Here is a 22,225-nt window from a genome sequence, read left to right as displayed (position 1 = left end):
AACCGAAATGCGGCAGGTTTGATTGAATCCCAGCAAGACTACTCGTATCAGGACGAAGCCCGAATGTTCCGACTGCCTTTTAAAGTCTATGCTATAGTGTTCTCTTTAAAAAAATGTATAACGTTTTCAAAAAACAGACAAATGTATTAAACAGACCAAATGCTTCAATTCAGTTTAGATAGACTTCTATTAAATCTCCGCTAAAGCAATAATAGTACAAAATCTGTCGCTCCTTAGTTGTCACAAATTGGAAATCTTTAAACCCCCATAACTTAACGAAGCATAAGCACAACTAAGCTGCTGTTTGAAAGTCACACTCAGAACAAAAAACCTTCAGGATGATTATAAAATTTCCGTCAAATTGGCTAGTTTAAATGTCGAAGTTTATTTGGAGCACAAATTTGTCAGATCACAAACTTTTCGTTACTTTCTTCGAAAATCGGAACAAAAACTTATCACCAACAAAGTCATCACAATGAAATTATCCATTTCAATTGAGTTTCAGACAAGTCCAAAATGAATTGTTATCTCAAAAGATCTATTAGTCTGTAGCAGACAAAGCAACCGACCATATATGTTCCATTACTTTTTTTCAAAAAAAAACACGATAATCTGTTAAAACAAAAACTTATTGAAAAGTTTGTTTTTACAGATTTTTTGTTTTGTTTACTTCTTTTTATGAAAGCCCTACTTCAATTTTCAGAAATATTTTCAGTAAAACAAACTTATGATTTGCAGTTAATATTTTTGTTGAATTACACATTTTTGAAGTGATTTCACATTATGGCTCCTTCCTTACTTATTCTTCCAACTTTTAGAAAGTGACGGAATAATTATGCTTGGCTGGTTTTCATTCAGCCAATTCAAAAATTTTTATCTAGGCGTTCTTGAAAAAATTGTTTTATAGAATCTGGAAAATGTTGTGGCCTTGCGCTCAATTTAAAAAAGATTTGTCACCTGCGCTTTTTTCTTAGGAAATGGGGGTTTATTACAAGTAACGAATTATTTGTACTCCCGGTGGTTTTTTTTCTTCAGACAAATTTGATTTTTTAACTAACAATTTGTGACGGATTTTTTTTATATCATTCGAAAGGTATTGGTGCCTTGCGCTTAAATTTAAAAGATATTTCACCTGTGATCTTTTTTCCTTAAGTTATGGGGGTATAAAGCTTGCCAATTTGGGACAAATAACGCGCAATATATTTCAAGCTATTAACGTGTCAGCTGAGATGTAATCCGTCTTAGAAATCGTTCTGAATTGATTGAAGGAAGCTTTTTTTGCCATAATTGACTTCTTACTAGGAGCGAAATCTAACACTTTGTTCTTTAGGCCGTCAGGAGGTTGATTTTGATTTTAAAAAAATCTCAATTTCTTTTTCATTCTTTTTTATTAAATATAATTTTTCCATGTTATTACTGTTCCATAGACCTTGAAAGGCAGTTGGAACATTGAGGGCTTCGCCATGATACGAGCAGTCTCGTCTTACTTTAATCAAGTTTTGATAGTGGTTGTTTATATTGAACAGATTTTTTGGCTGGAACTCTCTTTGCTAGATGCGAAAATGTTGCACGCGCGGCGCCGAAAATTGTTTTTCAGTCGAAACAGCTAATTTTAACTATTTTTAGTTCATCATTTAACCTAGGTTGGATTGATATCAGTCAAAATAGGAGTTAAACTTTTAGCAATGGTGTCTTTAATCCACTTCATGTGTCGTAAGAGTCTGGCTGCTTCGAGCTTCCCGTTTTCCCAACTTTTGACAACTCCGACCACGCATTTGTTATGATGTCGATGTTTTTCAGACCGATTATAATTTCTTGACCGAACAATTATTGACACATTTTAAATTTCTGAAAGATATTGATGTCCTGAGTTCAAAACCAACAAAACCTTTCACTGACTCAAAATGACGAAGCCCAATAACTTACGAAAATGGTTGTGAATTTGGGATAGATAAAGCACACTATTAACCAGTTTTCTATGAACGCGTAGAGTATTTCGAAATAATCCTCCACAGAAATCTTTCCAAACTGAATTGAATTGAAATTTTTTCTATAATTGCTTTTAGATGCGAAATATGATGACCGCTCGACAGGCATAAAAATTAAAAGGTGAAAATAAATAGACTAGACTTTAAAACAAGGGGGGTGTTTTAGAGGATGTTGTATGATTTCCGAAATGTGAAACAAGGGGGGTGTTTTATAGGATGTTAACTTGATCCAAATTTTTGTATCACATAATTTGTGATCAGTCACAATTCGACTCAGGAAAAGATTTAAAGAGGAAGCATATGGCCACAATCCCCCCCCCCCCCCCCCCCCAGGATTGACCCCATAGCTGCACATAGGGTTCCCCCATCGGTACAATTTTTTGATAATCGACCTCCATTTTATGATAATCGAACCTATAATTCGAATTTAACTAATAAGCGATCCGATTTTCATTTTTGAAGTTTTTCTGCTAGTCGAGCTTTATATTAGTCGATACACCGCCGAAAAAAATATCATTATATACTTTCATGGGAATTGAAAATTACGTTTGCTGTCATGATCGCCCGATATATTTTGTTAAAGTCGTATGTTTGGAATATCAAAAGATTGTGAATAAATTGTATTTTTAGTTCAACTGTTAGGCATCAAATCGAAATCTTACTGCACTGTTTTATTTCAGATCAGAACGGACGTTGGAGATCACAAGGTCAAAGGAGCAGGTCTCCAGACAGAAAGAAACAATTGATGGCATTTACATAAACTTAAAACTGGTCCCTATCTCATTCGGGCAACCACAAATAAATTTTAACTTGTATAAAATGTATAAATTTGTATTTGTTATCCTTGCAAATTCATGTTACAGATCATTGTCAGTTTTACTTGAGTTTTCAGGCGAACAGTTTAATTTGAGTTTTCAGGCAAACTTGCCAAACCTCTCATTTAGGTTTTTCTTTTCGATCTGCGTCATGTTACTTGTTTTGTATGCGATGAATCATGACACGCCCCATCTTATCAACACCTCTTCGCTGCCGCGTTGATTTTCTTGTCCCCTCTGCGCTTTTCTTCCGATTTCCTTCGACGGTCTTCGGCGTTCGCGTGACAACTGTATCCGACGGTTCAGTTACTTCCTTACTCGCCGCAGTCTTTGCCGCCTCGTCCTCCTCGACTGTCCAATCGCCCATGTCATTCTCCTCACTCTCGTCCTCGCTATATTCTACAATCCTTGGTTTTGCTGCTTTTTTCGCCTGTCCCATTGCGAATTTTTCCTTTTCCGCCTTTCGTTTGAATTTCGTGGGTACACTCGGACCCGGGATGCTTTTTGCGGGCTCACTTGGACCCGAAGTGCTTTTTCCGGTTTCACTTGGACCCGGGGTGCTTTTTCGGTACTTGCTGGGACCCGGGGTGCACGCTTCGTTCAAATCCCTGATTTGGCTTTCCTCAGCCGCCGTTCTAAAAGAGACACCACTTCGTCTTAATAACGCCCCTTTTTCCATTTTCACAGTATGATCCGTTAATTTATCGATTTTCAATGGTAAACGTTTATACCTCCTTGGATCCTTTGGGTCTGTTTTTCCCGTTTTTTGGTAGACTGTTGTTGAGCTTGTCTTGTGCCGTTTTAGCCATCCTGGTTGCTTTGAAACTTTATCTGCCATCTCCGTGGCCTTTGGATCCCTGTCAGTTATCTCATCATCATTCAAAATCCTTGGGGTTTTTCTTTGCTCCGGTGCATATACTAGGTCGCTTCTCTTTTCCCAATCCAGGGTCAGCTCCACCTCAGGGAGATTACTCGCCTTGTCTAAACAAGATAGCTTCTGGTTAACAACATTGTTCCAATTTAGATTTTTCAATGATGGTGTTTTTGTTAAGTTTCGAAACGCCGTATTTGCTTCTCTTCCATGATATGCCTCAAAGGGTGTTAATTTAGTCTTAGAATGTGGCACAAAACGTAAAGCGCTGAGCGCTCGAGATATCATTTCCCCAAATTTGTAATTTTGATTTTCCTGGAGATAAGTGAGCACGTAATTTTTTATCGACCCAATCGTTCTTTCGACCATTCCCGTTGCGCGATGATCCTTAACTGGAGATTTTATTAGTTCAATGCCTTCATAGTTACAGAAACTTTGAATGTCATTCGCGAAAAACCCCGTTGCCTGATCCATATGCAACTTCCTTGGGTGTCCATGAGTATTTATGTACTTACTTAGGAACTTTAAGACATTTTTAGATTTGTTACTTGAGCATATATATGTTGACGGCCAGTGCGAAAAAGTATCTACTGCTACGAGTACATATTTCTGCCTACCCCTTACATAATTGACTGGGCCCCAGAAATCTAACTGGACCAAATCGTTTGGTTCTTTAGGTACATAAGTTTCCCCAATATCGCGTTTCGGGATATCTGGTTTGAGATTTTTACCTGCTTCTACGCAGCTTTTACAGTACTTCGCTGTTGCGGCAATATTTCGGTGCATCAAAGGGATCCACACATCCTTTGCGGCAGCGAACATCTTATCTCATCCATGGTGCTGAAAGTGTAGGCGGTTGAGGACTGCTGAAGACATGTCCTTAGGTATAGCCAACCGGCCGTCCATCCATAGACAGTTTTCCCGTACTGCGAAGTCATTATAGTGTTGGGCGTAATATGGTCCTAGTTTAGTGATGATTTCTCGGGCTCTTGGGTTTTTGTCTCTGATCGAGTCACGTATGGTCTTCATAATGGGGTCCTTTTCCAGATTAGCCTCGACTAACTTTAAACTCAACATTTCCGGATGTTCCAATTTTCTGACGACTTTACTGTCCGACGGTATTATGGAGTAAACCCATTTATCGCTCTGTACTAATGGGTAGGATAACCCTGGGAACTGATGAGGGAATGAGATTATAGTGTTGGATTTCTTCGAATTTGTTTGTTTTCTATCGATAATTTCGGGCGGTATTAACTCAATATCAGAGTCCGAACTGACAGAACTGAGGCTGGGGGGTTGATTTAAACGATTAAGTACAAGGTTAAGGTTAACGTCTCCAGAATTTGTTGATGTATTTACAATAGCAGAGGTAATTTGATCGTGTTTTTCAGGTGAATTTATTGAGTTTTTACTATTCATGTTATTCATATCTTGTGTTTTGCGGCTTGAAATTGCGTAGCGAGAACGATGTCTGAATTTTCTTCTTTGATATTTGCATATTCCGCCGGTATGCAAATCTCTTGAATCTGATTGGTCAACCGCCGGTTGCATGCAAACACGCCCTCTAGTGAGCGTTTAATCTCACTGTGAGTATTTGCATATTCAATTGTTCTTGTATTCTCATTGGATGCGACAAGTGTCGTTATGTCAGGGCATGACTGATCGCCCTCTACCGCCGGTATTGGTTTTAGATGTTTCACATTTTGACCCATAGGCTTCATTTGGGCCTTAGGATTTAGAGCTTCATTTATCATTTTTATTTTCGCTACTGTAAAGCTTTCATCGTAACGACTGGTCTCGGGTGCCGCTGCAGATGGAAACCGGGACAAATAATCTGCCATTCCCATTTTGGACCCCTGTCTGTGTTCAACTTTAAAATCGTACGGCACTAACCGATCGTACCAACGCGTTAGTCGGCTGAAAAACGTTTTATTTCCTTTCGGAGATGAATTTAATAACGTTAGCAGGGCCTTATGGTCCGAAATAACGGCCATATATGTAATTTCGAAAATGTTCCGTAGCCCACACTACTGCAAGTAACTCTAATTCGTTCGTGGAGTATTTTTTCTCAGCCAAGTTAAGGTAACGTGATGCAAACGAAATGGGATGCCACCCTGCTGCACCATACTGTTCTAACACGGCCCCCAAACCATCGTGACTAGCGTCACAAATAATTCTAGTCTCCCGGTGAATGTCGAAATGTCGTAATTCGACAATATTTTTCACCAGCGATTTTAAATGTTGGAATGCATTTTCGCAAACGTTAGTCCAAACAAAATCGTTATTTTGACTTAGTAGTGGCCTCAGCGGTGCACTTAATTCTGCGAGTTTGGGTAAAAACTTGTGTAAACTGTGTAGTGAACCCATCAAAGATTTCAACTGCTTTCGTGATTTAGGGGTTTTCAGGTCTTCAATTGCTTGTGTTTTTCTTACTAAGGGTGTAATACCACTTTCCCCAATTCGAAATCCGAGCCATTCGCACTGTTTTCGCAAATTCACATTTTCGTAACTTTAAAGCAACATTACAAATATCCAGCTTTTTCAATATCTTTTCGACCAACGCGATGTGTTCGATCTTAGTTCCTTTCGAAGAAATTAAGATGTCATCAATGAACGCGTTAGCTTGAGGGAACTCTTTAAGTAAATTGTCAATTACTTTTTGGAATTCCGCCGGCATTGACGTCAACCCGTAAAATCCGTTTTTAAAACGATAAGTTCCTGTGGATTTCCCACCAACGAGTGAGAAATTGCATTGTTCGCTCGTTTTTTGTTCTAAAGCGACTTGCCCGTACGCATATGTGAAATCCAACGTTTTAAAATATACATTCCCCGCTTTTTTCTCCGCAATAATCTGGCTTACTCCGTCTATTAATTCGTCAATATTTGGCATTTGGTACTTATTTTTGTGTACCTGCTTGTTTAATTCTCTTGATTCCAGTGCTATTTTTATACTTCCATCTTTTTTTACAGTAATTACGATGGGAGAGACGAAATACTTATCTGAGCATTCTTGTAATTTTACGATATGCCCTTCATTTATTAGCCGATGAATTTCTTTATCCACCTTATCTTGTAGACTGATTGGCACCCTGCGTCCTTTTTGTTGTATGGGCCTCAAATTGTCAAAAAATTCAGCTCTTACTTTTGCATTCCGGATTTGCCCTATCCTAGTAAACAAATTTGGGTACAACTTACAGAAGTATGTTTGCAATTCGTCATATTTCTCCTCCTCTTGGCTGATTCCTTCCCCTGTGATTCCCATCACTTTCTTCCGTTGGACTAACTCGAGGCCCAGGGTGCCCATAAGATCCCGCCCCAGGATTGACTGATGATTCCCGGATATAACCGACACTTGTGCTGGTGCTGCCCAGCCGTTTAATGACATCATCACTGTTACCTTCCCCAGTATGTTTATTCGATTGTTGTTATAGTCCAGGAATTCGTCTTTTGAAGGTTGTAGTTGAATATTCGCTTTACCTAACGTTACTTTTAGGTCGTTAATGCTAAAAATAGTCACTGGGGATCCACTATCGATCCACAACCACATTTTCTTCCCTGATACTTCAACCTGCACGCGGGCCCCAGGGAGCTTTAGTTCGGTTTCATTCCTCTTCCTGTGTATTGACATTACCATGTAATCGTCCGATCCCGACGTCATGGATTCGTTTTCCCCGCACCCTTGCTGATTGACCCACGACACTGGATCTTCGTTCAAGTCATTTACGTTTTGTGTACTTTGATGATGCTCATTTTCCTCCCTAACCAGTCCGACTCGTCCTCGTCCCCTCCAATGGTTAGTACCTCTTCTAACTCCTCGACATGTTCGTTCAAAGTGACCCAATTTTCGGCATGAATTACATGTTGCTCCCCTTGCAGGAAGCTCGCAATGTGATCCAGGGTAAAATTTGGTGCGTCGCAATTGTAACACCTCCGATTATTTCCGCTTCCTCGACTACTACTTGATCCTTGGGTGTATCCTCCACGTCCGCGACCTCGAAAAAATCCTTGTCCCCTTCTTATGTTACTTACCGGTTCTTGTTTTATTGAAATAGCCGGAGCTGTTGAAGCTGGTTTTCCCCGGATATGATTTGTATGCGCGCTCCCCGCGTTCGTATGACAATGCGATTCGGTAGACTTCTTCAGGTAATTTAGTTGATCGTGATAATTCTCGTTGGCAATCCGACTCACGCATATTCATAATGAAAATGTCACGAACATTTTCGGCCGCATTTGCAAAATCACATCTACCTGCTAGAGCGCTTAGTTCTGCATGGAACTTTTCGAACGTTTCATTCTCACGTTGTTTTCTTCCGTAGAAAAGACCCCGTTCATGCGTTACATTCCTCTCTCTTTGGAACACATTTTGCATCTCATCTAGAACTTGTGGGTTCAGTTTTAATGTTAACCGTCGGTTTCCGTGCTTTGAATATCCGTTGCGCCTCGTCTCCGATACATAGATATAGATTAGACTTTAACTTCTTTTCCGACTCGAGACGGTTTTTCCCATTTACTTCTTCAGGCAACGCCCCGACAGCCGCCGCATTTAGAGTACTCGCAAAATAGAAATCATCGGGATCAATATCGTACTTTGCTATCATCCCCCAGTGAAACTTAATTATCCACTCCTCCCAATAGACTGGAGGTTCCGGTGTTCGTGCTTCCCAAAATGCTACAATGTTTAATGGATTTTTCCCTCCTCCTTTTTTCTCTGCTGGCTGCGCCATGTTAAAGTCGTATGTTTGGAATATCAAAAGATTGTGAATAAGTTGTATTTTTAGTTCAACTGTTAGGCATCAAATCGAAATCTTACTGAACTGTTTTATTTCAGATCAGAACGGACGTTGGAGATCACAAGGTCAAAGGAGCAGGTCTCCAGACAAAGAAACAATTGATGGCATTTACATAAACTTAAAACTGGTCCCTATCTCAATTTGCATCTACTAACGCGTTAAAAGCAAATTAATATGCCTCAAAAACTATCCGCGATTAGATTTAGGCGAGCTATTTAGTCTCATTGATGCGTTTTAATATGCAAAATAAACCTGTATACTTTTTAAAAACAGCGGTTGCGGATAATTTTTGTTTCTAAAATCTCAAAATATTATATCAAAACTACTTAATGAACGTTGAAAGTCAGTGCGTGAATACTCAGAGCTTATCCTTGGTACGAGCAGTTTTGTTCCGTGTTTAACTTCAATACAAACTAGATTTGCATAACAATTTACAGATTTAACAATACACTGCTAATATTTCAATGTAAAAATTCAGTAAGAGCTTTCTTAGAAAACTTAAGATTCGGCTGTCACATTGTTTGTTAAATTGCCCCCAAAGTCTTGACCAAAAAGCTTCCACTGCATCTGGCCTGTTTTTTGTTCTAACTTTCGAAGAAAACGGAATATTCATGCTCGGTGTGGTTAACGGAATATTTATGCTCGGTGTGGTTTTTTTATTTATTCAACTTTAACCGATCGAAAATAATTTTCAACAAAAATGTTTAACACCCAACTTAAGATATCGACTTCATGGGTTCAAATGTAATAAGATATATCACTTCCGATTATTTTTTTGGAAAGTTATGGGGGTTTGAAAATTGTCCAATTTGCCATGTTCTGGACTAATTTATGCGGGTTTTGCAGAATTTATTCATATTGCTGAAAGCGTAACGCGAATTACTTATGCGTGGCGAATAACCCCGCACAACAAAATCGTTCCAAATTGAATTGAGGCTAGCTAATTGGTCATTAATTTCGTACCACTCAAAATTTTTACACTAGATATTGTCAAAATGTATAGATTTTGAGTATTTTCCCCCAAAACTTACTCGATATAAATTAAGGGACAGTCGGAACATTCAGGGCTTTGCCCTGATATACGAGCAGTCTTGTTTTTTTTTCAAATTCGATCAGTTCAATGTCTTAGGAAGAATGTTTCATTCAAGTCTTTTTGATCACAAAAAGGAGAACATCAATATTTGAATTACACGGATAAAAATAAATAGAAAAATAGAAACAAGGTTTGCATTTTGCGCTTACCAGCCAAGTATACACTAAGAACCAGTTATTATAATCTACATTAAATCTAAGCATTATCACCATTCCTTCATTGCATTTCGATTCAATTATTTAAAATTTATACACACTCAACTCATTTTTCTCAGTGATTTGTCCATACCATTTGTCTCTCAAGTTCATTATTATTATTATGAATTCTAATTTGTACTTCCTTGATAGAAAATATTTATAGACTTTGCGTATGCAAGGTCAAAATTGGTTTAAAAAATATGAGAGCAAATGGTCAGGGTTGGCATGGATTATTTATTTGGCACATATTTCGCAATTCAGATGGCATAAAATAGCCATAAATGAGGCAGTTGCTATAATTTATGCTGAATTTATAATGAGCTCCGATGAATAGCTGCAAGAGAAAACCTCCCCTTCGCTTTAACAATTGATGCAATTTAAATAATTGCACCACAAAAACGCCTTAAACTCTATTGTAGAGAGCCAATAGCGTAAGATTTGAATCAGTCTTTTTTTCGATCCCAAAAGAACCCTAAAATCAAATATATTGCTCAATTGGAGAAACAATTTCAACAATCACAACCATTTTGCCTCCAGATACCGAAACAGATAACAAAACATAGCATCTAATTTGAGCTGAACTAGAAAAAACGAGCCTTTAAATTAGCAGTACAATTATTCTCCAAAAACCAAACTTGACAAAGTATTTTTTATATCTGTTCAGTTCATTTGAAAAACTAATTTCATCTTGAATGAATACCGAATCTAAAAAACGATCTTTAAGCATCGATGTTACAAAAATAGAGAAGAGAACGTTCACTTCAAATCAACAAAAATAAGCATGGGTATATATTGCACAGAAAAGACTTTTGAGGGAAATATTATTGCAAAAGGATGGTATCAAAAAAAGCAAGACAGTTACCCGAAATTTCACTCCCACTTGTAATTAAAAATTGCCCAAAACACTGTCTTAATTAAACTAATTCTGGCACAATTTAGACGCATGCTAACTTGATAAGGTAAGGAGTCAATTAAACGGGTAACTTAAGATTGGTATGGAAAGCACATAACTATCTTCAACTAATTGACAACCTTCGACCAAAAAACAGCAAATAATATACAAATTGACATTAAATTTACAAGCACAAAGCAATTCAAGACGGATACAAGCTGGAAACAATTGTTAGTAAGCAAATTCTGTTCTTATCTACTCATGCAAATAAATACAGCTCTAAAATTTCGAGAATCAAGAGAACTTCCTGATGTTTTTAACGCACTATCTGGGAAGAGGGAAGAGATTTTATAGGTATTTGGTTTCATCATACCATTCATGTTACACAAATCATGCCTTTCTAACCAGTCTTCAATAAATCACCAAAAATGAAATTAACGTTAAGTAAAAAAACTTCAGCCACTTTGAGTTTTCAAAACTTTCTTCGGTTGTCACTGATGCATCATTTTTGAATCCAATCGCTTTGTATTCTAATTATGTGTACTTTTCCATTTAAATAGTCGTCATTGTATCTTTTACTAAGATGTTGACAACTGCGTGCATGAATCGTATTAAAATAGTTGGTACTGTAGACGTTTGACCCAATTTTGTGACCTCTGCCTTGACCTGATCCTTCCTCCTCCTCTTCCCCCTGCAGCTCTACTTGGCTAGTATCTTGGTGGCCCGTTTATTGGCCTCCTCTATCCTGTTCTTGTTCAGATTGGCCTTCTCGTTAACCCTGTCCAGCTGTCTGTTCTGACTGTCGATCTCGTTGCCCATGTCAGTGGCCATGTGTTTCAGATTTGTGATCACCCCACTCACCGCATTGATGTTCTCCTCCATCTCATCCTCGCGCGCGTCATTTGTGATTCTAATCAGAATAAAAAGTTATTTTTTTATCCTAATAAACAAAAACTGTTTCAATAACGCTTGTAGCTAATTGCAATAGTAATCATACATATTTGTTCTCCCATTAAAATTATTTCGAATAACTTTCTCGCTGAGGCCGTCCAATAATTCAGAAACTTCAGACCTTTGTCATTAAAAATAACTCAAATAATAAATTTAACAAGAAAAGTTCGCTGTGCAAGTAGCACAGAATAATCCAATCAGATACATCATTTGTTTTTTTTTCTTTGACGGAAATCGGTGATCAAAAAAGTAAAATGTTATTCATGGGAAGTGTCCATTTTTCGACTATTTAAGACAAGAGTTTGCTTTTTACTTTAAAGATGATATCTTAAATAATTGCCAATTTATTTTCATGAACATAGCATTGCGAGCTAGCATACAGAAGATGGGATGAAAGCCACTATGTAATCATTTGGAAGAAACCCAACAAAAACTAAATCTTGAGAAAATTCATAACTTCATCTCGCATAATGTTCAATTTGAGGAACGTGATGAGGACCATCACCAAAAAGGCATTCAAAATAATTTAAAGGGCTGCAACTGAGCTGAAAATCGTTGGGTAGATGTCAGTTGAGCTGAAAAAAAAAGTTTCCGTACAAAAAATAGAGCTGTTATGTTTTCAAATTCAAACTGTATATGCCCTCACTGTTTTACGAGATGACGCTTAAATTTCAATCTCCAAAATTATGTAATACTGAAAAAAAAATGAACAGAGACCTGAATAATAGACAGGATCTAGACAAACAGGGCTGGTATCTTAACAATATTTGCATGCAGCTACTAATAACAAGTCCATAAAAATCATTGAAAAAATATACTCTAAAGAATTTCGAAAATCTCAATGATCCTTCTTCAATCGAAATAAGATGGAGAATTATACGATTTATTGAAAAGACGTAATTAATTTCCCATTTAAATTGTACGAAATTAAAATAACAAAAAAAAATTTCCAGCAGAAACTCTTTGCTTGATTTGTCTGAAAAACTATACCACCGACTTCCATAAGAAACAATTACTTTCATAAGTTTGAACGATCAAATTACATTGATGCCGAATAAAAGGTAGTTACTTTTCATGATGTCAAGTTTTCCTGATATTTATACCGTCTACGATTAAACAACCATTTCAAATGTCGACGCAGAGCTCCGATTTATGTCATTAACCTGTCTAGAGAATGCCATATATCAGTTGCTTTATGTTTATTCAAACTTCGTCATTTTTTTACAAATCTTTTCGTTTATGTTTTCACATATTTTTCCACTTTCCATGAAGATCTTCAATTTGTAAATTCATTCAATACAACCGGCAGTGCTTTCTAACCCAAATTGGTTCGTTAGCTGTCCCCTCGCTGTTTCTGGTGCTTCATGTCATAACTTTCGTTTCTGCATATTTACCATTAACAATGAGAAAAAAAATCTTCTTTAAATAATCAGTTGATAACCCTTTCTGAGAAATGAAAACGCACACTTCCTCATTTAAGAAAAATTTCAGTATTGTTACTGAAAGGCCTCAGTATGAATATATAATTTGGCAGTTACTTAGGACTTCTTTTTTTGCTTTGCACTTGGTTGCTTACAGTGCGCCGTCTTTAAGGACTTAGAAGTAATACGCCTTTTGAGTGGAAGTGATTTTCCCCACTGATCACAATTCTTTCCCCGATTCTGTCTGTCAAGCAAATCTGTCCATGACTTCAGAAGTTATAACTTGCACTTAGAATTGATTATCCAACACTCTCTCTAATCAAGCATTTTCTCCGTCATCTGAGAAACAAGGAAAATTTGAAGTAGTTTTGGAGCAAAAATTACATGACAACATTCAGATTACGTAAACTAGTATCAGAACAAGTTTCAGTTTTAGTTGAAAAATGATCAGCTCTGGCATGAATTAACTTTTTCAGCGGTCCATTGTCACAAATTGGACTCAAAAAATAGTCAGCTTGTTGTATCTGAAAATACTTTCAAGTCGTCAGCTTATCTCAACGCTTACGCACAAAGCAAGCTTTTTGCTCGACAATACTTCAAACAGAAAATCACAGTAAGGTAAGAATGTTACAATAAAAAATCACAAGAACTGCGTATATTTATACTGTATACACGTGATTTTGCACCATAAGCTCTACATTCGTTTTTTTAAATGCATAGTCACAGCGGCTAGAAATTTCAGTTACCTCGGAGCTATAGAAAATACAAGCGCATTCCTATCCAATTTCGTCACTTTTATATTGCCATTTAAATCAAATTTGAAAACTTTCCAAGTTTATTCTTATTTGAACAAATTTCATTGAGCAAATAAAATTTCAGCGCCGCTTGGCAACCAGAATGAAGGTTTTCATAATCAAAATCTTCCTGCTACTTGCTTTGCAAACTGGAGTTCTTGTGTCAGCACAAGGAAATGAAGACACGGCACCACAGATTGTCCACACAGAAAATCAAAAACAAGTCAATGTTGAAACTGATGAAGAAATCAGAAACTCTCTAACGGAAGTTTTGAGTGATGAACCTATGATTCAGGAACCAGTCGATGCGAAAGGACCGCAAGATGAACCACAAGGTTCCTCTAAGACTCTATCACCAGCACCAACTTCTGAGCAAGAAGCACTAGAACAAAGTTCCATACCAGCATCAAAGTCTACGAAGACAGACGTAGGTGCTGTTCTAGTGGGCACAGCATCTACTGGTATTCGAGTTGAGAATGACCAAGCAAATGTTGAGATTTCTTCTGAAGGCGAAACTGCACTTAGGCCGCCACCAAAGGAAACTGAAATTCCTCCTGAAAATGCTGATATTCATAGGCATCCAGAGAAACCCTCAGAACCAATTCTTCATCTTCCAGTGCAAGATAATATATATAAAATACAGGTGGAGGAGAAATCTGAATCAGGGGTTGACGAGAAAACAGCCGCTCCAACTCAAGAGAAACAGGACGGAGCGACTGCCGAAGAAAACAGCGAAAGTGAAAAAGACATTACTGGAGGCGTCAATGTACCTAAAAACAAAGAAGACGAAGTCAAAGCAAACGAAGCCAATAAGGTACAAAGCTACGAAAACGAAATAATGAAGAAAGAAGGCGAAGAGAAAAATGACAACAAAGACTTCGGTGACCTTTACGTAGATTTCGACTACGATGATTGGCATGATTTTTTCAACGAACTCGATCTACAAGGCGATTACCACTATGACTACTCCAAAGATCAGGAAAATCATAAAGATGGCGATGATTCGGATGACGAGGACTATGACTACTGGCTCGGAATTGGGGGTTATGACGAAGACTACAAATATTATGACTATGATTATGCAGGCAATGATTTTAAATGGCGATGGCTTATCGATAATGATTACGACTACGAGGATGAATCAGGAGAGAATTGGAACTCCAAAACTGATACTCCTAAATTCCAGAGCAAAAAAGCGGGCGATTCAGGAGCGTTCATTGCACACTGGGCGTTGTTCTCTATTCTACTTGTTGGGACTGGACTGTTCTGCTATATTGTGTTCAAGTACTATTACGGATACAGAATCAGTAAGTTGAAAACTAGCATGTCTGCTACAAAACGTTATTTATACGCAAAAAATTATGAACTATTTCTATTTTTGAGGCGCATACGACTAATTTTTTACCATCTAAAACATACCTTGCTGAAGGTTCCCAAATTAGCAAACTAATCAATCAATATTTTCAACGCATTTCAGCGGAGACGTTTCTTCACTTTATTGCCCTCATAAATTATAGTTTAATCAAATTTATGGCTTCAAAAAACATCATTCCATGCGCATTGAGTCTCAAAATTAAGCAGGATCAATCGTATATAATTGTCATTGACAATAAAACAGCGGGACTAACATCATAAAACTACACCATAAAAATCAAATTATGGCATATTTCTTCCGTTTAGAAGGTATATTAAGCTGGGTGCTTTTGTATTTCAGCTCACACTCCACTGATTTTGACGGGAGTGAATTCGGATGATGACAACAGCTACAGTGACAGACGCCCAATTGTCTTCTTTGGAGATGACGTGGGAAAACATGCGTGAATTAAAAGACTCAATGATCACAAGACTTATTGAACAAAAGACTGTAATGGATGTTTCAAAATTTTAACTATTCTATGAAGTAATAACAATCTATGAACTAGACTTAATTAAAATGCTTAATTTCTTACAGAATTCTAAATAGAGAATTACAATAACAATTAGCACACGAAAAAGCAATTAGTTATTGTTCCTAACATTGAAATTTTGTATTCACGTGTTTTAGTTTTTCTTTTTCTTCCTGGCAAAATCAGGTACCACAAATAATCATCGAAAAATGTCGAGTGACACATCATATTAGAGTCCTTTCAATGGTGATTCGATGGACATTTTAAAATTTTGAAAATATTTCTGTCGAGAAAAACCTGTTTGAAATTTTTGACTTTTGGTAATTTCGAGAGAATAAGGTAAGCGAGAAGGCTTAAAATAGCTTATTTATGCTTCATTTAGGCCGTGAAAACGTAGCTATACTCGAGTAAAGTTAGTTTCTCGAGTTTTGTTTGCGCCATTTTGGGAATCGAAAACTTTTTTTTTTTTCAAAATTCAAATAGAGCCTGAAAACAAAATCAAAAACTCTGAGTTAAGACAAAGATTTACTTCTGGTAAATGGGTGAAAAAAACTATTTCAACACAACGATTTGGTTAATCCAGAGTCGATGTACTGCCAAAGATTAATTTAGCAATGCTACAGTAGGCACTAACTATAAACCACGGAGCCTGAATAATCACAACTGCAGAATATTTTCATTCTTCCGACCATTCAAAAATTGGAACCACTTTTGTAACTGATAGAGCGCAATTTTCCGTATCATTTCATTTCGAAATTCAACCAGCAAAAAAAAATCTAGTTCACAGAAAACATAAAAGTGTCAATGAAGACAAGAAAACCAAAAAAAAAGAGGATAGACTTTTTTGGGAAGATTTTTCAACTTTCGAGGAAAAAAAATTTTCAAGAATATTTAATGATTGGCATTATTTTTTCATAAAACTAGCCCAATTCGAACTATAATACACAGACAGTTGGAAAAATTTCAATGAACTCAAGGGATCACCTTGCGTTCATTGACTCTTTTCTAACAGTCTGTTGGCTGTTTCAAATGGAGTCTCATGTTGGCTATTTCCTCATTGAAGGCTCCTAAAAATCATATAACTTTATCGTGATGTATTTTTGTGATGATGGAATACATGATGGACTTTTTAAAGATTGACTTGTTTGAAAAAATACTTCAACTTTTTAAGTCTCAAAGAGCAAAATACATCACTTTAAAGCTTTTTGAGTTTCCAGATACTGTTATGTTTGCCACTTTTGATGAAATAACCCAATTTGCAAAAAAAACTTAGTCAATGGTATTTTTTTTCCGCTGGAAAACCCAAAAATTAAAATCCACTTGATCATGATGATGATTATTCCCGCGTTTGAAAGTAACCATTTTGGTATATCATAGAATTAACAAGAGGGTGAAAAAAGTTAACTCGAATACAATACTGAAACCTAATAAAGAAAACAGGGAACACGGCCCCCCGTGCGGTACCCAACTACCCCCATCAATCGAAGGCCTTGACATTTGGCGCTCCTGAAATCAGACACTAGTCAACACCCCGAAAAACTGCAGCTAACTTGCAACAAAACGGACATTCCTGCAATATCAAGTTTGCATCCAAAAGCTTTATTAAAACTCATATGCTAAACCGATGTAAAGGCAATGGGGAGGTAGAATGTATGAACACTGTTTGATAATGCAAAGGACAAGTTGGACTCTTAGGCGCCCTAGTTCTTCAACCACGCCACTAAACAATCAAATCTCAGCCTTTCGCAACATCATAAGTGCATATAAAACATTAAAATTGTTCCGCCTCTTTCTGCTGGTTCCTTCGTTTCTTGGAATCTTTTCGGGGTTTTCTTCAAACCAGGTCTGCTGGGATTATCAAGGTTTCTCTGAATCTTTTGAGTTCTAAAGTTGAACGTTGATGAAGACCACGATACTGCTTGACAAGATCAGGTTTTTTTCCTTTTTCGGGAGCAGATTTTCAATGATAGGCATTACTTCTATAATGTCATGTTTTTTGGCTGCCTTCAAACCCGAAAAAATATCGGCTGCTCCGAATCAGTTGCAGTACACCACTCTTTTGATTTGTTTTGAAAACAATGTTAGCGTTTCCACAACTTCTGTTCCTAAACTTTGTAGTGAAGTTATTGCTGCTGTGTTTTGTTAGGGAGTTATAGATGACGTCGTGCCAGATAATAATTCCCTGTTTTATTCAGAGCGTGACTGAGAAGAAACTGGATCGTTTTTTTTTCTTGTTGATTTTGTTGTCCGGGAATTGTAATGACTCGGTTCTTCAATTCACGTTGTTTTCTCTGTGCTGGGTCTGGAGAGCGTGATGTAGAGAGCTAGCTCCGATAATTATTAAGGACTGGTAGGAAAAATTCTTTTTACGGTTGTTTTAACCGGACCCGATTGAGTTAATATTTTATACGTACGTGTTAATTTTTTAATGGTACCTTTAAATGAGCAAGAAAAATAGGTTTGGAACTAAGAGGCCGAGAGTGTTTAAAACTACGTACAAACGATTGAGCAGAAGAATGTAGGCATAAAAATTGTAGCAGAAAATCAAGGCACAGAAGTTCATTAATAAGCAGTTTTGCACGAAGGAAACTTCAAAATAAGTTTTGCACTCATAATCCTAAAACTATTCACACCAAACTATTACTCGAAATTTAGTTGGCGGGATAAAGACCAAAAGGTGGCGAATGTCGAATTATTGACACAAGGGAACAAAAACTTAGAAAATTCGCAATTTGAAAATAAATGAATCCTGTAAAAATTCTTTGAATTTCCGATTCTTTTATGACAAACAATTTTTTCATAATTTTAACTCAAATAGAGAAAACTGGATAAATCGGCAGTTTTTTTGTAAATTTCGCTAACAAACTTTAAAATTATAATCTACTTTCCAAATGAGAAGTTAGTTGATCACGTTTTTCATGACCTTTATACTTTTGCTGTTCGATAGTGGATTTTGCCTTCCTTTCAATAGAGGAAATGAACTGAACTTGAAAAAAATCAAAAGTCAAACGAGTGATGAAAAAAAAACAAAAAAAAATATGTGACCTAAATAAGTTTCTTCAGTTAAATCAATTTCGATCGTTTCTTGAGCTTTCCGAATTCAACTGAAAACAATTACACACTAGGCTATACTTTTTTCCTTCCATTTTGTGAAGTGGTTGCAGCAATACGTGCTGTGCTTTCAGGATAACTTCATATAAACTTAACTGGGAGAGGTTGCAACAACAAGCAATTATTCAGTCAATTCTTTTGACGGTCTACGAAACAGCGACTATATTTAAAAGAGATCTAAGATAATCAGAGTCACCTAATCGATCATTTAAAAACACAACATTTCATCAAAGAAGTGACACTCAAGTCACATACAGTAATGGATCAATTGTGGAAGCAATTCATGAAAAATTTAATAAAACAAGGAAGCAATAAAAATTGTTCGTGTCACTTTGCACCTCGAGAGGCAATATGTGGGCAAGATGGCTGACACTCGCCTCTATTTGTAACTGAGACCAAAAATTGTTTTAACTTTTTTATTCAATTAAGTGTTTTCGTTTTCTCAGTTATATGAGAAAAAAGTCCTTTTCTCAGCTATATGAACTTGCTAATTTGCTAACTCACTTTTTCTACCAAATGCAAAATTAGAAGTAAGAAACGTCTGATTTATACTTACAAATAAAATCAAAAATATAAAAAATTTATCTTTACAATTTGGATATAAATCAGGAATGTCGCATTTCACTAAAACTCTTCGGTTTAATTTAAAAATATATATACATCAACTCTATTATAAAAAATTATTAATTTGGATAGATAATTACATTTATGATAAATACACTTCTTAGCTTGGCTATAACTGATAACTAATTTGACTTCATCCATTCTATGAACAGCTTCAATACATCTCCACTCGTTCCCCAATGCAAACCCCACCCTTCTGGTCCATGGCCATAGTTATGGATTATGGGCAACTTTTTATGTCCACTCTTTACTGTCCAAAATTCCATCTCTACCCTCGGACCTGTTTTCCTCAAAGGCCTATGGCCGACCATATCTTCAATGAACTCTGCTTTTCTCAATGATGGAACAAACTCGCAACACTTTTCAAAATATTTATCTTTTAGATCATAATCGATGCTCCAATCCACTACACCCTCTTGGTAACACCCCCCTACAGTAACCGTACCATCACTACCTGTCAGAATATATCCAGAAAAGTCTATCTGCAAACTCTGACTGATCCAGGGGGCATGGACAACCGTAACTTGACCTCTAACCGGAACCATAAGGTCATCCTTCAATAACTCTTTAGCAGACATTGCCGAACAATTAATCACTATATCATAAGTCTCGCTCAGTTCCTCGAAACTTTTCACTTTTATCCCAATTTCGAACTTACCGCCCATTTTTTTGATTTCGCTGATCATCCATGGCATATAAATTCGCGGTCGACACATGAAATTTCGGTTTAAATTGGCGTACAACGTTTCTGTCGGAATTTCGGCGTGCGGGTATAAAGCTTGAATTTGGTCTTTCTCCAATCGAAACGATACTGGAACAATGTCGTCAAACAATATATTAGATCTTTCTTCTTTCGGTTCAAATTTTAGTAGAAAGCTAGAAGAAATTCCACGTTCCCATTCCTCTCCTTTCGCTATTACTTCCTCATAATAGATTCGTGTTTCTAGAAACCATCGTTTCAGTTTTTCCGTCATTTCTGGACTAGATCCGTATTTTTCGTCTGGTCGCCATAATCCAGCGGCTACTCTACTAGTAGTTTGTTCATAACTGTACTCCGAAATAACCGTCAATTCGACTTCGCATCCAAATTGACACAGAATTCGGTAGGCACTTGATAGCCCAGAAATTCCGCAGCCCAAAACCGCTATTTTTGGCATTTTTTCCGGCTATGACTAGCAGCTTGACTATTTTGTCTTGGATGTGTACTGATAGCTTGAAAGTTTTTAGCTTGCTATGTATTAGGCAGTTGTTTCCAGGATAGCTTTTTGATATCAGGGTAAAATTGAGATTGTATTCGACTAATCGGATTTCTTGAGGTCAAAGAGTAGCATGATAACATTCTCTTTCATCTGGAACGCAGGCAACTTCCGGTGATTTTAGATAACGCAGGTAAAATTTTGACAAAACTTAGATCGAAAGTTTCAATTAGCTTTGGTTAAAGGTCACAACTATGTTTTGATCACTAATTGAAACTGAACGTTAGGAGTCAAACTCAACTCAATATTTATGAACGTAAACTAAGATGATGTGTAAAAATGATTATAGAAAATCAAAAGACACCGCACGAAGTGACAAAATAGCCTCTCAAAAAAGAAGTACCAGTAGCGTAAACCTGTTGTAAAGGCCATTTAAATCACGTCTTAGATATACAAAAATTATTTGATCTTCAATCTAGGCGTATTTTGTGATTAAAAAATAATTCATTTTATAACAACATAACTAGAGGCCAACTAAAGCTGGAAATACCTGTTTGATAATTTTAGAATATTTTGTATTGATGCGGGATGGAAAAAGTAATTTCAAAATTTTGGAGACAAGTTAAAAAATTGCAAAAAACGGTCAAAAAAGTATAGTTTGATTTTTGCGAAAAACATTTGAGCGTAGCCGCTCATGCCGGAGAGCTTCCCACAACCCGTTCTACTCATTGGAACCAAAATCTCAGATATGGGAGGGTAGTTTCCGAGAAAAGTCGAAGAGTTTGAAAAAAAGGTCGAAAAGTATGATTTTTCCGAGGGTAATAATTTTTCTCTTTAAAAAATGGGCTAAGCCGCTAAAACCGGGAACCTTCCCTCAACCCGTGTTTTCCATTGAATCCACAATCTCAGATTTGGGCGGGTAGTTTTCAAGAAACGTCAAAAAGTTTCAAAAAAGGGTTTAAAATCGAGAATTTGAACTTTTCCGATAGTCTTAAGTTCTTGTGTTTAGACGTAACCGCTTATGCAGCGGAGCTTCCCACAACCAGTTCTACTGGGGCAGTACAACAGTGCCGAAAAAAATTTGTTCAACAGTGCCGAAAAATGAAAAAACACTTGAAAGCTTGAATTACTGTTTATAGCATATAATACACTAAATTTTCCAATAGTTTTCAAGGTTTTGATTTCTCAATGCATAGGCTCGCTTCTATGCCTGCCGCTATTTGCTCCTTTTTTTCTGTCTTCTTTCTTAGCTTTCCGTGGAATGCCTCCAATATGAAAAGATTTCAAGGCAAGTTTCGACATTTTTTTATTCTCGCATCAGTTTTCGGATCAAAACACAAAACTTTGGATGAAATCGCCCTATTTTTTTTGTTCCAGATATTATGCCAATTTTCACAATTATTTGTGGTGGTGAGTGAAGCTGGTATTTCATACAAGTTCCATAGTTTTAATGGATATTGTCCATTGAGCCAAGACAAAGTTTTTTGAAAATACTCAAAAAAAGTGGAAATTTTTGCGATCGTACTTGATTCGCGAGTAGTTTGTTCTGACCAGGCCGATAGGAAAATAAAGCAATGCAAACGTCAAAAAGTTTCA

At 36.8% G+C, this 22,225-nt stretch overlaps 5 protein-coding genes across 11 annotated transcripts in view; 1 reads left to right on the top strand and 4 right to left on the bottom strand.

The window, feature by feature from the left end:
• The window catches only part of LOC134846052 (dolichyl-diphosphooligosaccharide--protein glycosyltransferase subunit STT3B-like), a 382,597-nt gene that overhangs the window by 162,512 nt on the left and 197,860 nt on the right, over positions 1-22,225 (bottom strand). The window lies entirely within an intron of this gene.
• Positions 1-22,225, bottom strand: part of LOC134846055 (pyruvate dehydrogenase E1 component subunit beta, mitochondrial-like) — a 428,722-nt gene that overhangs the window by 360,753 nt on the left and 45,744 nt on the right. The gene's annotated exons all lie outside the window — the stretch shown is intronic.
• Positions 10,990-22,225, bottom strand: part of LOC134846175 (synaptosomal-associated protein 25-like) — a 38,881-nt gene continuing 27,645 nt past the window's right edge. For all 7 annotated transcript variants that reach the window (XM_063863420.1, XM_063863417.1, XM_063863421.1 and 4 more), the window contains exon 4: positions 10,990-11,556. In XM_063863420.1, coding sequence (XP_063719490.1) covers positions 11,346-11,556 — 211 coding nt within the window. In that variant the 3' untranslated portion in view covers positions 10,990-11,345. The remainder of the gene's footprint in view (positions 11,557-22,225) is intronic.
• On the top strand, positions 13,041-15,784 carry LOC134846173 (protein starmaker-like). The gene is made up of 3 exons (XM_063863414.1): positions 13,041-13,636; positions 13,898-15,119; positions 15,527-15,784. Exons 2-3 carry the CDS (start codon positions 13,916-13,918, stop codon positions 15,631-15,633), a joined length of 1,311 nt encoding a protein of 436 aa, XP_063719484.1. The 5' UTR covers positions 13,041-13,636; positions 13,898-13,915; the 3' UTR covers positions 15,634-15,784.
• Positions 19,334-21,087, bottom strand: LOC134846174 (D-aspartate oxidase-like). The gene has a single exon (XM_063863416.1). It carries the CDS (start codon positions 20,588-20,590, stop codon positions 19,556-19,558), a length of 1,035 nt encoding a protein of 344 aa, XP_063719486.1. The 5' UTR covers positions 20,591-21,087; the 3' UTR covers positions 19,334-19,555.

The sequence above is a fragment of the Symsagittifera roscoffensis genome, chromosome 5, assembly GCF_963678635.1.
Source record: "Symsagittifera roscoffensis chromosome 5, txSymRosc1.1, whole genome shotgun sequence".
Classification (NCBI taxonomy): domain Eukaryota; kingdom Metazoa; phylum Xenacoelomorpha; order Acoela; family Convolutidae; genus Symsagittifera; species Symsagittifera roscoffensis.
This window is presented reverse-complemented; position numbering and strand designations above follow the sequence as displayed.

Bases quoted from the DNA above. Each gene is read 5' to 3' on its own strand.
- LOC134846173 (XM_063863414.1), top strand. From the start codon at position 13,916: ATGAAGGTTTTCATAATCAAAATCTTCCTGCTACTTGCTTTGCAAACT. The intron at 15,120-15,526 runs GTAAGTTGAAAA...TTTGTATTTCAG, and splicing joins CTATTACGGATACAGAATCA to CTCACACTCCACTGATTTTG.
- LOC134846174 (XM_063863416.1), bottom strand. From the start codon at position 20,590: ATGCCAAAAATAGCGGTTTTGGGCTGCGGAATTTCTGGGCTATCAAGT.